At 29.3% G+C, this 17,766-nt stretch overlaps 1 protein-coding gene across 3 annotated transcripts in view; it reads left to right on the top strand.

The window, feature by feature from the left end:
- Positions 1-17,766, top strand: part of LOC136988885 (zinc finger protein 845-like) — a 61,204-nt gene extending 43,438 nt beyond the window's left edge. For all 3 annotated transcript variants that reach the window (XM_067286889.1, XM_067286888.1, XM_067286890.1), the window contains 3 exons: positions 5,657-5,799; positions 12,592-12,675; positions 15,986-17,766. In XM_067286889.1, coding sequence (XP_067142990.1) covers positions 5,657-5,799; positions 12,592-12,675; positions 15,986-16,104 — 346 coding nt within the window. In that variant the 3' untranslated portion in view covers positions 16,105-17,766. The remainder of the gene's footprint in view (positions 1-5,656; positions 5,800-12,591; positions 12,676-15,985) is intronic.

Below are 17,766 nucleotides of genomic sequence, written 5' to 3' on the forward strand. Positions count from 1 at the left end.
GTTGTACCACTCGAAAGTCCGCTAACTTAGATAATGTCAAACATTCCATCCCAAAATATCTATTGGATTTCTGTAAATCAATTTCTATCTTTGTTCAAATTGCTGGTTTACACATAGTGCCACCTATTGACAGAAAAAATTTAAGAAAATGTAAAACGTTCAATTTGCTGGTTTACACTTAGTGCCAATAGATGGTGCTGCCTGTAAATGAGCAAACGGAATGCTTGAAACAAATGTAAATCAGCAATTACATTTTATGAAATTTAAATCGCAAGAAAATATTCTAAAATACAGTTAATAATAAAGAAAACCCTTGTATGAATTTGTCTTATTTGAAGTCGTTTCCTGGTAATGTGGTCGACTGCATGAAATTGAAAGTGATAATTATCCTGTGAAAACATCTGTAAAAATTTAATTTTTCACATCTAACAACAACTCAAGTTTTTTTCATTTCTAAATGGTACTTTCTGAATTCTAATAAGCACCCTCCAGTAACTGAATGCATAAAACCACCAAACTCTGGTAGTTAGTTAGTCAGGGGTTGGGCTTGGCAAACGGGCTGGAGTTTCCCGGGGTTTTTTCATGTTAGTAACACTTTAAATAGAGTCCAGCTTCCCATAAAAGTCTTCTTGGGATGCACCCTGTTGGGATATTGCTCACGTGTCGTGTTGTCCTAACCAAATAAACCAAACTAATTCTAACAAGCGATTATTTATTGTGACATCGTCACAATGCCTTGGGCTGCAACTTTTCGTCATAATGTTCTCATTTCCATTAATGGTGTCTTGCTCATGTACTGTACTTCATAGCTTTCCTGTTAGCAATAGAGTCGTGCTGGTCATCCATCTAACTCCATTCAGGGAAAAATTTTGAATTGATGTAACATAACTTCCAGTTTGTATTGGAAGTTCATATATAGTTAATCAGGACCTCCTGCTCCTAAGCATATCTGGTCTAGACTTTCATCTATCTAACACCTGTCTCAAGGTTAAGGAAGGACAGACAAACGCACAGATAGACAAGCGACATCAGTTGTAATTTATAGATCTACAATTTTTTGAAATTGCAGCCCGATAATTTTTCTATAAATGCAATATTTACAAATAGTTTCCATGTAGTTTGTACAGTTTGTTGCAAAAATGTAAATACTTTATCACATAAAACATATATATCACACGTATCACATATCACACATTTTCTAAATATTTTACATAGTTTTAAAATAATTCTGAACCCATTGAGAAGGTTCTGAACTTTATTGTTTTTATTAATATTATTTATGTTTTTTTATAAATTTAGAGCATAAATTTTCAGTTTCCTAGTAAGAAATACTTAAAATATGCCATACAGACAATATGTTTTCATATTTTACACAATCCCTGGCAAAAAGTATGGAATCACTTCATTATGAGGATGTTTTTTAGTGTTTTAAGCATGTTACAAGAGCAATTGATACAAAATAATTTTATAATGATGATCAGACATTTTGCTACATCAAGAATAATTTAAACAGTCAACATAACATTATGAAAATTAAATACCTAAACTTTTTTAACATCACATAGAGGAAAAAATTATGGAATCATCTTATATTTAGAATATTTAAAATGTTGTTAGCTATATTGTTCAGTGTATCAATAGTAAGTCTGAATATAAAGTGAATGCTTGTAGCCATTCAAATGATTTACTCTTCTGTTAATGTAACAAAATCATGGAGCCTAGAGGGAATTATTCATCAAAACAGTAGAAAGAATTCTAAAACTCATTAAGCAAGGCAATTTAACAAGGCTTATTGTAAAAGATGTGGGTTATCTGTACCTAAAATTTGGTACAAGTATAAAAAAAAACTCGGAATATTATAAAAGGAAAACACTGGTCAATCATGAAAGCACCAGGATAGGAAACTGAAAGCAATGTGTCTTGAAAATAGGAAATGTACAAAAGAAATGAATAGGAAATGGAAAGAAGCAGTTGTTAGTATTTATGACAGAACAATGAGAAATCATTTGATAAAAATGGGATTTTCATATACAAAAGCAAAACTAAAACCAGCATTAACAACAAAACATAAGAAAACAAGCTTAAAATGGGCCAAAGCAAAGCAATCGCAGACTGTGGATGACTGGATATAGGTGATATTTGGTGATGAGTTAGAAATTTGCATTGATCATGAAGATGATGCTGGAAATTTTGTTTGGCATCGTTCTAATGAAACTTATAAGGAGACTGCTTAAAGAAAATGCTAAAGTTCCCTATCTCACTTATTATTTGAGGTTGCATGTCAGGTAAAGGACTACACAAACTGGCCATAATTACAGCAGTAGTTAGTGCCCAAGTATAGAGTGATATTGGAGAACTTTCTTATTCCATCCATTGAAAATATGTTTTGTGATGTTATTTTCCAAAATGACAGTACATTTTGTTATAGGGCTTAAACTATTAAAAATTTTCTTTACCAACAGCACATCAACACAAAAGACTGGCCAGCAAACAGTCCAAATCCCAACCTGACAGAAAACATGTAGTGGAAATTAAAGAAATTGGTCCAGGACAAAGCTTTATGATGTAAATCAGATCTCTTGACTGCTATTCAGGAAAGATGGAAAGTTATTAATAGTAAATATTTTTTTTTCATTAGTGAAATCCATGTTTGAAAAAATTAAGGCTGTTGTAAAAACTTGAGGTGGAGCAACAAAGTATAAATTTAATTATTTAAGTTGTTTGATTCCATAATTATTTCCTCAGTTTTACAATTACAAAATTTTTTCATATATGTAAAATTTAAAAAACTGTTGTTTAATATACAGTATATTTGTTATTTTGATTGTTCAAATCATATTTAAAATAGTAAAAAATTCTTGAAGAAAGATAAAGAGCATATGCTGAGCAATGTAACAATGCAGTAGCTAGTCTAATTACAGTCTAGAAAATTCTTGAAAGCAAGAAAATATTTAATAGGCAGAACATTGAAAATATGCTTTTGCATTTGAAATATGCATTTATAATTCCTGAATTTTGGGTTGCAGGACCTTTATATTTTCATTTTTCTGTTTATTTTAGGGATTATCAACCAATACTCAAAGATACATTTGCACCAAAAGCTGAGCTATGGTTATCAGCCAATCACCAATAACTCAATATATTTTAAAAACACAAAAATTAAACATTTTCAATTATTACATGTAAAATATTGATTATATAAATCTAAGTAGAATAAACATAAGAATGATGTTTTTAGTGCTTTCTAAGTAGAAAGAGGTTTACAAATTTTAGTATGTCATTATTATAATAAAAAAAGATGGACCTATCAGAACAAATAAATAAAGAATCAAAATTAATTTATTGTGCAATTGTGCAAACTGCTTTTTCCACTCTCATTCATCATCTGTTCATGTTCTATGATGTAAACTAGATTTGATGAGAAATGATTGATTTTTCATTTACAGTAGAAGTTTGTTAATTTGGCACCTAATAATCCAGAATGTTTGGTAATCTGGTACCCTCTGAAAAGTAGATGATAATCTGGAATTTCCTGATGATAATCCAGTATGCTAGTATTCCATGAATTGGAATTTTTTTGGATACATGGTACTCTAAAGACCCAGGATGAAAGTGGGTGTGCAGGTGTGCACATTTCTGCTATATGTCAGGAGGTTAACCATGGGATCAAGAGCAGTTTGATTGAGAAAAATGACTCCATTTGTTACATGACCTTGTTTGTGTTGGTTAAACATTCACTGGAATAAAGTGTATAGCAATGTCTGCAATGCTCAGATTGTACGAGGCGTGTTTTTAAAGTAAGTACCGTTTTGAAATATAAAAAAAACAAGCAAACATTTTTAACAAAATTTTTATTTATGTGAAAGCCCATATTTTACACTACTTTTCTACATAATTCCCATTAATATTGAGGCACTTATCGTATCGTGGGACCAGCTTTTGTATTCCATCCTCAAAGAATGTTGCCGCCTGATGAGACAACCACTGCAGAACGGTCGTTTTGACTTCATTGTGTTTGTTATGGCGCTGCCCTGCCAGATGCTTCTTCAAATGCAGAAACAAATGATAGTCACTCGGCGCTAGGTCGGGACTGTATGGAGGGTGGTCTAATTGTTCCTAGCCAAATGATGTGATTAGGTCTTGAGTTTGATTTGCCGTATGTGGACGAGCATTATCGTGGAGCAAAACGACACCCTTGCTCAGTAAGCCCCGCCTTTTGTTTTGTACTGCACGGCGCAGTTTTTTTAAAAGTCTCACAGTATGCAGCTGAATTGATCGTTTCACCATGAGGCAAAAAATCAACAAGCAACACTCCGTATCTGTCCCAAAACACCGTGCACATGATTTTCTGAGCAGAAATTGTTTGCTTGAACTTGAATTTCCTTGGAGATGATGAATGTCGCCATTCCATGGATTGTTGCTTCGATTCCGGTGTAACGTAGGCTACCCACGTTTCATCGCCTGTAACAATATGGTTTAAAAAATCATCTCCCTCGTCAAAAAAAGTCAATGCACTGGCCAAACATTTGGTTTTGTGCTCCTCCGTCAACATTTTCGGCACCCAACGGGAACACAACTTCTGATAATTTAATCGTCCGGTCACAATTTCAGAGAGAACACTTCTTGAAACTGCAGGAAACTCTTTAGATAAAGATGAAATCGTGAATCATCTGTTCTCTTTCACTCTACAGTCCACTTTTTCAATCAAATCGTCGATAATGACTGTAGGTCGCCCACTTCGTTCCTCATCGTGAATGTTTGTGCGGCCATTACTAAAGGCCCTAACCCATTTTCGTACCATTCCATTACTCATAACGCTTTCACCATAAACTTCACTGATTTAGTGATGAATTTCAGCCACTTTCAAGCCTTTAGCACTGAGAAAACGAATAACGGCACACACTTCGCAGTTGGCAGGATTCTCAATGAGCGGCGGCATTTCAATAACACACAAATAACAGTAAACACAGTCGACTGGCTCCGTAATTGCATTTGTGGCTTCCCAACAGATGTAGATACACAGTGCGCATGCACTAAGTGCCAACTGCAGCGCTCCAACGACGTTATATTAAAACGGTACTTACTTTAAAAACACGCCTCGTATATAACTTATCAAATTTTGAGAAAGCAAAATATCCAGTAATCTGGCATTTTTGATCATCCGCACCACTCTGGTCTCTTAGGTGTAGATTACTATTGTTGCATTCAATAATGTGAAATAGTTTGAATTTTTTTTTTTTTTTTTATAAAATTTAAATTCTTTAGCTTACAAGAAAGCTAAAAAGCTTAAAGTTTACTCCAGGCTCTCTTTAATGAAAATTTAAAAATAATTATAATAGTGTCTTTTTTCTGCTATTAAGTTTTGAATTTTCTCCTGTTAAAATGTAAGTAAACTTTCTAGTTATATAGAAATGGATTAATTACAATATGCTTGCTTTATTTCAGAACTTTGGCAGCTTTAAAAATAAATTTTATAAATATGAATTCTTTATTTTCTTTCTTTAAAAATTGCTCAATTTGAAAAGTTGAATAAGTTTTAATTTTTTTTTATCTAAAAAGTACTTTATATTTTATTTAAAAATTTTATAGATAAAATTTTTATTATTGTTTATTATATAAAATGACAATATTTTCGTTATTTTTAAAATAATTTTAGATCTGATACTGTTAATTCAACATCAAATAAAAACCATATGATAATGGCATCTACTCAAGGAAATTATTCTTACATCTGTAATTACTGTTCCAAGACATTCTGCTCAACTTCAGATCTAAAAAGGCATATGGATTTTCATAAAAGTAAGATTATTTTTATAATAATAATCAAATAAAATTAAATTAGTAAATAGATATTTTATTATCCGAAACTAATTTTATGTCATTTACAGTAATAACGTACTAAAATTTTATTAAAATAAAAAAATCGTATTCTAATTTAATATTATTTGTCAAAATATTTTGATGTCAAACTTTCAAATATACTTGATCATAAATGATAAATGATGAACAGTTTATGAATTTTTTCAAATAATAAAATTTATAAATACAGTAGAGTCTCTGTAATCTAATATTATAAGACCAGCAGACTGTCAGATTCCTTGATTTTGTATGCACTGTACATACTGTACTGTAAAAGATGCACTTGGTTCACAGGTTGTTTTATCATATTAATCACAATTGTATCTGTTTTGTCAATTGCATGTGCCACTAAACAACTAGTTACTGTCAGTATACTTGTATTATACATCAGTCTCTCTGTCACATACATTGACAAGGGGTAACATGAAAATTTCATGTACTGTACACCATCTGTGGAATGTCATTACTGGATGTTGTGGACTATAGAGACTCTGTTGTATTACATCTTCTAACCCAAAATTAGTTTTATTACATTTTTAATATTTTTGTATATAAAGGCTTATTTTTTTATTAAAGCTATTGGTTAGTACTAAAAAGTCATCTTAGACTATTTTATTTTTATTAATATACAGTATTTCTAAATGTATTCTAAACATTTTATATGTGAAAATCATTTCATTACAAATTTCATATTTGCTTATTATTTCTTGACCAGTTGAAAGACCCGATGCAGACATTGGGACATACAAAATATATTCCCCAATCCACACATACACACAGTAGACCTCTAATGTGTGCTCCAGGCATTCCGTGACAATAATGAATTCCTATTAGAAATAAAAATAAAAATATACTGAATATTATACTGTAAAAATATAAAATAAATATAAAATAATTTATATTGTTAATTTAAATAATAGCTAGGGGTGCCCCTATAGGCCGTTTTTGGCATACCGTGACAGAAGTCCAGCAGTTTTTCAGCTTTGTATAGTACAGTAGAGAGTCGTTAATCGGAATCAATTGGGGACTGGGGTTGTTCAGATTAGTGATTTGTTCGGATTACCGATTATGTACGAAAAAATATATTAACCTGTCTAATGTTCAAATTTTTCTCCGTTGCGTGTCGCTTGTGTTGAATTTTTGTTGATTTTAAGCCTAACGAAAATTTTTATAATAATAATCAAGGCTATCGTATCATTAAAAATTATTTCTTTATTTTGTACAAACAAAATAAATATATTGAAGAATATAAAAACATGAAAATTATACTTTAGAAGTAAATCTAGTATCAAAAACGTTCGATTCAGCATGACACAGTCCGACTGAAAATTGTTCTGATTACCGGCGATTCAATTACCGGGGTTCAGATTAACGACTCTCTACTGTAGATATTTTACTTAGAATATTACTTTTAAATTCTATCACTTCTAGACATACTTCATAATTTCTGTGCAACACCAAAACTAGCAGGAACTTTTGATGCTTTATAGAATGATAAAATGTGCATGTGATTTAATTGAATAGTGAACTAATGAAATCGTTAAATAGATTGCATTTGTTAATTGTTGTTATTTCACTTTTGATTTATTTTTGAATTTCACATAAGAATCTGTATGGAGTTTATAGATGATTTTTTAAATTGTATATACATGGATTTATTTATTTTAATGAGTTTAATTGTTTACTTGCTCATCAAAGAATTAATTGAGTATTATTTATTTATTTATACAAAAAAATTAATAAAGTCTATATAGAGATGTGATGACTATAAGAATATTTGATTGTTCATAAATAATCATATTGTTTAATTATCATATTAATTAATTGTTTTATTATTCATGTAAGTAATTATAAGTTTAATTAGTATAGTCTAGGACAGGGGTGGCAAACCTATGGCCCAAAGTGGCAAGTAGGGAAGAATCATCTGGCATATAACATATCATATGATTTTGATTTAGCATCTGTGTTTTTTTGGTAAAGTATATCGTAAAAATTATTCTCATTTCACTGGATACACTTTGATGTCATAATGACATAATTGGTTCTAGAAAAGTGGAGTAGTACATACTGTCATGAACAATTGTTTTCATGCATGAAAAACATCAAACTGCTGAAAGAAATAAGTTAGGTGATTCCCATTTAACTAAGATTCTTAGAATTAATACTAGTACCATAAAAGCAGATATTGACAATATTATAAAGAAAGGCAATGTCAAAAATCACATTGAATTTATTTTTATTCTGTGTGAGTATAATTTCTTTTATTACTGTCAATAAATAATATAGTTTAGACTTGATAAACACTAATGTTGTGTGTTTTTTCCATTAAAGACACTTGGCAAGTTTTCTATCAGATATTATTCATTCTCGTTGACTTATATATAGTAGTATATAGATATTATGTATAATAATATTATTCAACGAGAACGAATAATATCTGATAGAAAACTTGCCAAGTATTATTATGTATTATTATTATTGCCTTATTATGTATAATAGATATTATTCAACGAGAACGAATAATATCTGATAGAAAACTTGCCAAGTGTCTTTAATGGAAAAAAACACACAACATTAGTGTTTATCAAGTCTAAATTATGAACAAGACACGTTTTATAAAACAAATCAAATAATATAGTATTTTTGTAATTATATGTATTTGTTATTAAACCAATTTTTTGTATGATTTAGCCGGCATAGCTTGATATAACAACTATACTTCTTCCTGTAGACTGGATGAAACTTAATTCTTTCTTACACGAAAAACCTTGACGATCCAGTGTTTTTATATACAACTGCTAACGTTTTCAACCCCTTCGGGGTCTTCATCAGGCACAGCACAAAGGTAGTTTCAAATGCCCGTGAATGGAACCAAGAAACCAAAGCGAGTTCTATTCCAATTTTTGAAATCAAAGAAATTGGAAGATAAAAATGGAACATTATGCACGAGCTATTATCTATTATCTACGCCTGCGTACTATTTACGTTCACTGCTCTTTAAATTTAAAACAATTAATGCAATATTAAGTTATTTGTGGGTGTGGGATTCCCTCAAGCAAAATTTCCATGCTTGCGAGATGTTGATTGCATCCTTGTAGTTGATGCACGTGTTGTGCAAACCCGCTTTATATATCTCTAAAAACGCCCATATAATCAGAATGTCACAACACACAGACCAACTCAGAACGCTGGAGACCCTAGAGATATATAAAGCGGGTTTGCACAACACGTGCATCAACTACAAGGATGCAATCAACATCTCGCAAGCATGGAAATTTTGCTATGAGGGAATCCCACACCCACAAATAACTTAATATTGCATTAATTGTTTTAAATTTAAAGAGCGGTGAACGTAAATAGTACGCAGGCGTAGATAATAGATAATAGCTCGTGCATAATGTTCCATTTTTATCTTCCAATTTCTTTGATTTCAAAAATTGGAATAGAACTCGCTTTGGTTTCTTGGTTCCATTCACGGGCATTTGAAACTACCTTTGTGCTGTGCCTGATGAAGACCCCGAAGGGGTTGAAAACGTTAGCAGTTGTATATAAAACACTGGATCGTCAAGGTTTTTCGTGTAAGAAAGAATTTATTATTAAAATTTGATATTCACATTTTGAACTTTTAAGAAGCATATATGTATATAAAGTACCTTTGTGGCCCACTGATTATACGTAAATTTCTAAATTGGCCCATTAGGAAAAAAGGTTGGACAACCCTGGTCTAGACCAAACTCCATTTGAATTGTCATTGGAGTAAGTGTGTATAACTTCTGATAGATGATTTAGCTATGCTTTTGTGAATGCATAGAATTTTATGTCATCTATGTATCATACATGAGATAATATGTGTTGTTCTGTTGTGTTTGAAGTCATATCCATATTTAGCATTGTTTAACCTATTGGACAGTGAATTTAAGGCCAAACACAACAAAAGTGGATTTGATGAGTCTCCCTGAAAAATGCATTGCTTTATGTGTATTTGGTTTGTTTTAATATGTGTGTTGTGAAGTCTGAGGTGTAGTGTTGTTCTCCAGTGTTTCATTGTGTTTTCTAAAATTGTAATGATTATTGGATGTATTTTTAGAGGTTGCTCTGGAAAATTTAAAAATATAGCCAACCATTTTGCCAGTTTTAAATTTTTTCACCACTTCAAATTATTTATTGCACCAGTTTTACTTACTAATTAATGCAGCTACTGGTAGCCTTATCAATTTGGTATCTGGAAAGCAAAAGTAACATGTTAAACTGTCACAAGAAGAGGGCCAGACATTCATTTTGAACTGTGTTTGTTTGATTGTAGTTTAAGTCATGATATGTAACTACAGTGACTGCACCCAAATAGTCTAATGTATGTATGTCTGAAAGTATTGATTCTGGTTCAGTGTGTTTTGCTAATATGTCTATATTTATATAATGTAGAGTTTTCTCCACTTGTTTTGATGTGTGTATTTTGGATATTCATGGTATGTGTTTATTTAATGAGTGTTTCTTGAAATAAATTTGTGTGTTAATTAATTCTGTGTCTGTAGTGTTACTAGTTGTAATTGCTCTGTTAGTTTTGCCATTGGTACATATTATGCTATGTATATTTTCATGAGTAACTGCTGTTCAGATAATGTCAATGAATATCTGATCTTTTTTCTGTGTGATTTAATGTTTCTGTGTGTTTGATTTACCTGTTGGTGCAATTGCTGTATTTGATATGTTCAAGTGTTTTTAGAATAAGATTGTTGTGTATATTTGTTCTTTTGTGATTAATAATTATCTCTTTGCAAGTGGGTATTTTTATGTAAATTTATCATGCAGCATATGTCTGTATGCTATCATGTCTGTTTAGAGTTTTGTAATGGTGTAATAGGTACAGGTGATGAATTTGTTCATTTCTTGCATTCACTTCATCCATTGGCTTAATCTTTCTGGCCTTGGTGGTTTTGTGACTGAACTCCACTGAAGCATATTGGCTGGAATGGTGTGTTATGCATTTATGTGTGATGGAAGTGGCAAATGTGTTTGTGATACAGTAGCCATGCTTGGGGAGTGCTTTGTTCACCACTGGTGGTCAATGGATACCAAGGCAGATTTTTCAAATGCCAGCTTATGTCTAACATATGAACTTGAATTTTGTTAACTAGGGAAACATCAGAGCTGGTATCATGATGTGAACATGTAACAACCATTTTCGTTTTCTATGTATACTTAAGTTATATAAACACCTGGCTTTAGATACATATCAACCACCCCTGATGTTGGAAACAGAAACTATTTAGCAGCTGCCCATTCTAGATCAGATGCTGCTTGTGGATTGCTCTTTTCTCCATTTTTTCCCATAGACTGTACTGGTGTAGGTGGCCCTAAGGGAAGTTTGTGTTCCCATTGGCATTGCTCTATGGTTCATTGAAACTACTAAATTTTCTCACTATAACAAGATGTGTGAGACAGTTGTTAATGTCTCACATGTCACTATCTTAGTGACATGTGAGACAGTTGTTATAATTTTTATTTTTTGCTGTGGCTAAGCATTTTATGCATTTATTCATATAGAATATTTTAATTGTAAATGACTTATTTTAAACCCCTCTTTTCCCTGATAAATAAAAGTGTGTGATCTAATTTTGTTTTTTTTAAAAATGATATTACAGTAAAAAATATTTTGGGTTGAGTACTGAAGGAGCAGGATGGCTTCAATACACTAAATACTATTTTTTTTCATAAATCTTCTGTGTTGAAATGGGGGTATTCTTGCATATAAAAAATATTCCCATACTGTGTGTTTTATATGATGTAAAATACAGTAGTCATTAATCATTTAGATACATAAAAATTATTTTTATAAATTAATGAAGTTGTAATAAAAACAATAGAATAGCATCAGCAAAACAATAACTTTTCTAATTTGAATATTTTAAGTTTTCATATTCATCTCTAACATTTGTTATCTAAAGAATCTTTACAAAATTGATAAACAAAATTTTAGTTTCTTTTCTTTTAATAAAGTTACAATTCATATACAAACATCTTAAAGCCTGATATTTTAATTATAAGCCAAATAATTGCCTTACTAAATCTGGCTACTTTACTGCTACTATTAATAATTAGATTCTAAGTAATTTGGTACTAGAGGTAGGCATTAGGTGCCATATCTTATTAAATTTAATAATTATAATTAAATTAATATTTATTTAAATAATTTAGAATATTCTGGAAGGGGAAGATCAAACTGAGGTCCAGATAGCATAATTGGCAATACATCTGCATAGTAAGCATGAGTTGCAGATTCCAGTTTTGCTCCAGTCCCATTCCTTTCTTCCAGAATATTCTAAATTATTCAAGTAAATATTAATTTAATAAGAGATGGCATCTAACACCTACCTCTAGTACCAAATTATTTAGAATTTAATTATTAATAGTAGCAGTAAAGTAGCCCAATTTAATACAGCAATCGTTTGTCTTAAAGTTACAATTCCATATTTAATAACTTGTATAATCTTTAATCTAAGAAAAACAAGTGCTTTACTCTTTGCTTTTCTTTTATATACTGGAAGCTCTAATAAAGGATACAGTTCTATGTTTTATTGTTATTATCTTTTCCTTTGCTGTGTAGAAATAATGCATGTATTTCATTCTGAATGCATCTTCAAAATCTTAATGTGTTTTTTATAGTCTTTAATATTGTCATGTTTTTCAAATAAAATACCAATTTGATTGATATAATCATTTAATTAATTTCAGATATTCGTCCTTACAAATGTCCTTCATGTGAATATCGCAGCCGCACTAATAGTCAATTAAAGGTTCACATGATGAGGCATCAAGGTATGTATTTTACAATTAAGAATTTATGCATATTATAAAAACATCAATAATAAAATACAATTGAATTTGATTATTTTAAATTATTGGATAATGTTTGCTAGTATTTCTCTTGAGGTTTAAATTGTATTTAAATTAAATTGCATTAAAAAAGTAGATAATTGAATTTTTTAGTATAAATTTGGATAATTTGAAGTTGTTATATCTCTTATTGAGGAAATGAAATTTAAAAATAGTAAGTAGTATTGCAGTCAGCTGAGCTATGAAACATGTGTATTTTAGGGTTTTCCAAACTCCTAGAGTGTAGAAAATATTGTTATATGTTTTATAGTTTAAATGGCATGTATGTCTAGTTAGCAGAGTTTTTTGGCCATATTTTTATGATTTCCAAGCATAAAATGCATGCATTTTTATCATTAGATTAAAAAATTGAAGTAATTAAAGAAGTGGATAAAAAAAATAGAAAGGAATATCATGTGAATTAGAGACAAACACTAGCAACTTACAGAAAATTAATTCAATTTTCAAAAATAGATAATTGAAATTTTTTAGATTACTTAGTGTTTAAATTAAAAACATTTGAATGTATTTAGAAAATACACAACACATAAATAGATGTATTAATATATATAACATAAACAACAACCTGATTTATTTGTATTTCCAAATAATCCACTGGATTATCCATTGAGCTGTTTTAAGGCTAGTAAATAATTAAATACAAATCAGTTTGTCTAGAAGTAGGTTGTTATGCTTTTATTTCATTGTAAATTTAATAATTTGAAATAAATCAATTTTAATTTAGAATATTCTGGAAGAAAATTGTCCCAGAGCTGGACTCAAAACTGCAACTCCTGCTTATCATGCAGATGCAATGCCAGTTACACTACCTGGAACCTCCATTCAATCTTTGCTTCCAGAACTACTAATTAATTTAGATGTAACCGTATTGATAACTCATGTTGCTGACTGGGGACAATTTAGCACTCATGGCCCTCTATGGCTCTCAGTTCAAAATTAATTTATTTCAAATTATTAAATTTACCATGAGATGGCAGCATAACTGCTTACCTCTAGCCAAATTGACTTGTATTTAATTATTTACTAGCCTTAAAATAACTCAATAGAATATCTGATAGATTGTTTGGTAATATAAATGTACTCAATTTAGAAATATCAAGTTTAGTGTTACATTCATTTCTTGTCATATTTGATTATCTGTTGAAGCTCATTATTGTAAACATTTTCAGTCATTTTTGATTGTTATGCCAGTTCTTGATATAAAGTATCATTTTCAGGTCTTATCTTACTAAACATTGATGGATGAGAAATCACTTCATAATTTTATGATTATGATATTAGTTTTTTGAAAATTGTTGTAATTTTCTCCCTGTAATTCATGGATTATGCATTTAAAATACTTTCCAACTTTGGTAGGCTGGATTATAGGTTCTGAAATTATAATTTGAAGCAAGTTTTTCACATTAAAAAAAAAAAGGTCCTATAATCATTTTACTTTTTATTATGATGGCTCTTCACATGATAAAACATGATGGGATGTTGTTTTTGTGTGTCAGGTGGATACAAAAGACAAAGGTGCTGACAGCCCCATTCACTTCTACAGTACTTATGAATTTAATTAGAATTTTGAAATTAATTGGATCATAGTTTTATTATACATTCATCAAACCTCCAGTAAGGATCTGCAAGCTATTATTTGCTTAAAATATGTTTTAGCTTAGATTATTAATAATTTATAGTATTTGACTCTGACATCTTGATCAAGAAGACCTGAAAGTTTTTTTTAAATGTCATATGACAAGAATTGTCTTATTTACAGTTGATATGGAGAAAGCTTGTTTCAGTGACAGATAATCCTTATCTCTTAATCTCCAGAAAGTCTTTATGGAAGTGTGATTTAATTATAATATTTTATTAATGATGAAAGATTCATGAAAATACCAAGAACACAATTATATTCAAAGGAATCAAAAATCATACTGAGGGTGTATTGCAATCCTCATATGGAATCAATTTTATTTTCATTGTTAATTTTTATTTATTTAATTTACTATTATTTCACTTAAAATTTATTAATTTTAGATTCAAATGATAACCCCCAGACTGAGCTGCTGTGCTATAAAATATAATCAGACAAAATGTATATCATTTATAAAAAAATAATTAATATAATATTTGAAAAATAAATTAATGTTCTGAGGCTAATCTTATGTCTGAGATGATGTAATAAGTCTAGGAATAAAGAGGCCATCATCATAGTTCTCACAAGTATAAAATTAATATAAGAGATTGTTTCAATAAGTAATGCCTTTTATTTTTTTAAACAAATGTTTTAATGTGTATGCAAAAATGTGAATATAGTAAATGAAGTATGAATTTCTGGAACACTATTGCACGATAGGAACACTTGTGTCATCTGTCGAACATTTCTGACAAATGGAAAGATGCTATCATTGTTCATGCTCCAAGAGCAGCGAAATGTTATTCATTTTCTGTGGGCAGGGAGCAAGAAATGCGAACAAATTCATGCAGAAAGTGTACAGTGACAATTGCATGGACTATTCAAACATCCATAGATGATGTGAAATGTTTAAAAATGGTCATCAATGTGTGATTGATGAACACAGGTTAGATTGACAGGTTGAAAGGTGCAATAAGTGCACCTTTGCCTCAAACAGTTGCTGCTGTTGATCAAATGATTCAAAGCAACTGCCACATTTGCTTGAAGATGCTGGCTGAAAAATTGCCTGGAGAGAGGTTCTATTCTGACGAGGAGATTAAATTGGTTGTTCACAAATGGTTGTATGGCCAGGAACAGGCATCTTCAAGCAGGTGCACCGCTGGCACAATTGCTTAATCTTGAATGGTTCCTATGTTGAGAAGTATCCTAATCCACATATTTTATTTTGTATATTCTGTATTTTCTGTATGTATTAAAACTTTAGCTTAAAAAAATAAAAGGCATTACTTATTGAAACCACCTAGTAGATTTTATTATAACTTTGACATAGAAATCTGATATTCAAAGAATTTAACAAAAATTCAGAAAAGTATATTAAAACAATTAATAAGAAAATATTAAAATTCTATAAAATATTTTTGTTCACTTCAGTTTGTGAAAAACTTTTTGTAATAAATCATTATAATATACTCAATGAAATATTTGTAAACATTTTATTCTAAAAGAATAGTTATTTAATGATTGTCATATTTAGAAGTAAAGTAAAATAAATTATTTTGTACAATAATTGAATATAATTTTATGAGTAATAATCAAAATTTCTTATTTTAGGAATTCGACAATATCTGTGTCATCCTTGTAATTACGGAGGTGTGACGCAATCAGATTTGAACAGACACTTAAAAACCAGAACCCACATTCTGCGTACTCGTACAATTTGCTCATCCTAAAGGTGGTGCTTGATATAAAGTTCTTATTTTCTTTTATATTTTGTTTACAGGATAACAAAACATTTTGTAAGTTTGGGAGTGCCTTAGCTGGATAGAATACTTCTTTTCTATTCAAACAATTAAATTTTATAGAAAATATATAAGAAAGTAAACTTCAGTAAAATAAAAGTATTATATAGTTTATTTTGGACTTTATTACAAGTTAAACATTTTCTGAATTTATATACATATATAACATAAGTTCAACTCAACGTGAAATTCTTTAGAAACATTTATTCATTATTGTTTTTATAGTAAATTAATAAATCCTTAGTCCAATGAAGCACAATAAAAATGCTAGAAATAGCATTTTTTTTCCCAAATAATCAGGGATTTTAAATTGTTTCATGAAAAAATTTTTAGTAATTCTTTAATGAAAAATGACAATGATATATAAGAGTATGTCAGATATTATTTACAAATTATCACATTGTTGAAAATTTTGTTGTATATTGAAAAATCAAAAAAGAAAAATCTTAAATATGCAAATGTTTTAATTATACTATATTGAGTTTTATTAATATTTTATATTTTTATTGTATTTCTTATATGATTCCATATCTTTTTGTTAATACAGCTTAAAAAACTGTGATTTTAAAGAATTTGAAATCTGTTTTAACAATGAATTCATTTGCTGTTAAAAGTATTTACAATTACTAGTTGTATTAAATCTAAGATATAAGATTTCAAAGATAATAGTTTTGTGGATGACTATGATATTCACTGTTTTGTTATATTGATTTATGATGACTATACATTTTTCTAATTTCAATCAATTTATTACTGTTTAACAGAATTTATTTCCAGTAAATGTATGAAATATGTAACTAAAACCTGGAAATTTGACTACTTTTAACTTTTTTAATTCAAAAAGCATATAAAAACTGTTAATTTAGATAAAACTTTAAAAAACTCAAACAATAAATTATTGAAGATGTAAAAGTTGTTTAAAAAAATAAACAATGTAAAAATATCTTTAAAATAGTTTTTGTTTGTGAAGAGTTATATTTATATTTTTCTAATTTGTGCTATATATATTTATATATATGCAAATTATATTGCTATATATATACATAATGTATATATTAATATTCATGCATATACAGAAATCACTCCTTCCATTGAAAATTCATATCTTTTGAAATTTTTTGTTGAAATAATAAATGTATAAAGCTAGAAAGAAAAAAAAAGTATATATATATAAATATATAATATGTATGATATCTTATTTAGTGTTTTATTGTTATAATTTTATTATTTTTGTTCTTTGGTTTCCAAATATGGTCTTATACAATGAAAACTTGCATTATTGCTGTTATAACAAATAAATAAATAAATATATATATATATAAAAATATATATGAAATCTGATGACTGGATGAAAAATTTGTGATGTGAAATGTGAATAGATATATTGCTCATGTCTTTCAAGTTATCTCTGGTGACAAATGTTAATAAATTGATCAAATGCTTATAGATGCAACATTATCTTATTAAATCAATATAGAATATTTGAAAACCTTGGTGATAGTTTCTATAATCTAGTTGTGAATTATGTTGTCAGCATGTATATTAAATTTCATTATTTTACAAAATAAAATTGTTGTAGTTATTATATTTTAA

This window comes from Centruroides vittatus, unplaced genomic scaffold, assembly GCF_030686945.1.
Source record: "Centruroides vittatus isolate TY-2023 unplaced genomic scaffold, ASM3068694v2 scaffold_386, whole genome shotgun sequence".
In the NCBI taxonomy this organism is placed as follows: Eukaryota; Metazoa; Arthropoda; class Arachnida; order Scorpiones; family Buthidae; genus Centruroides; species Centruroides vittatus.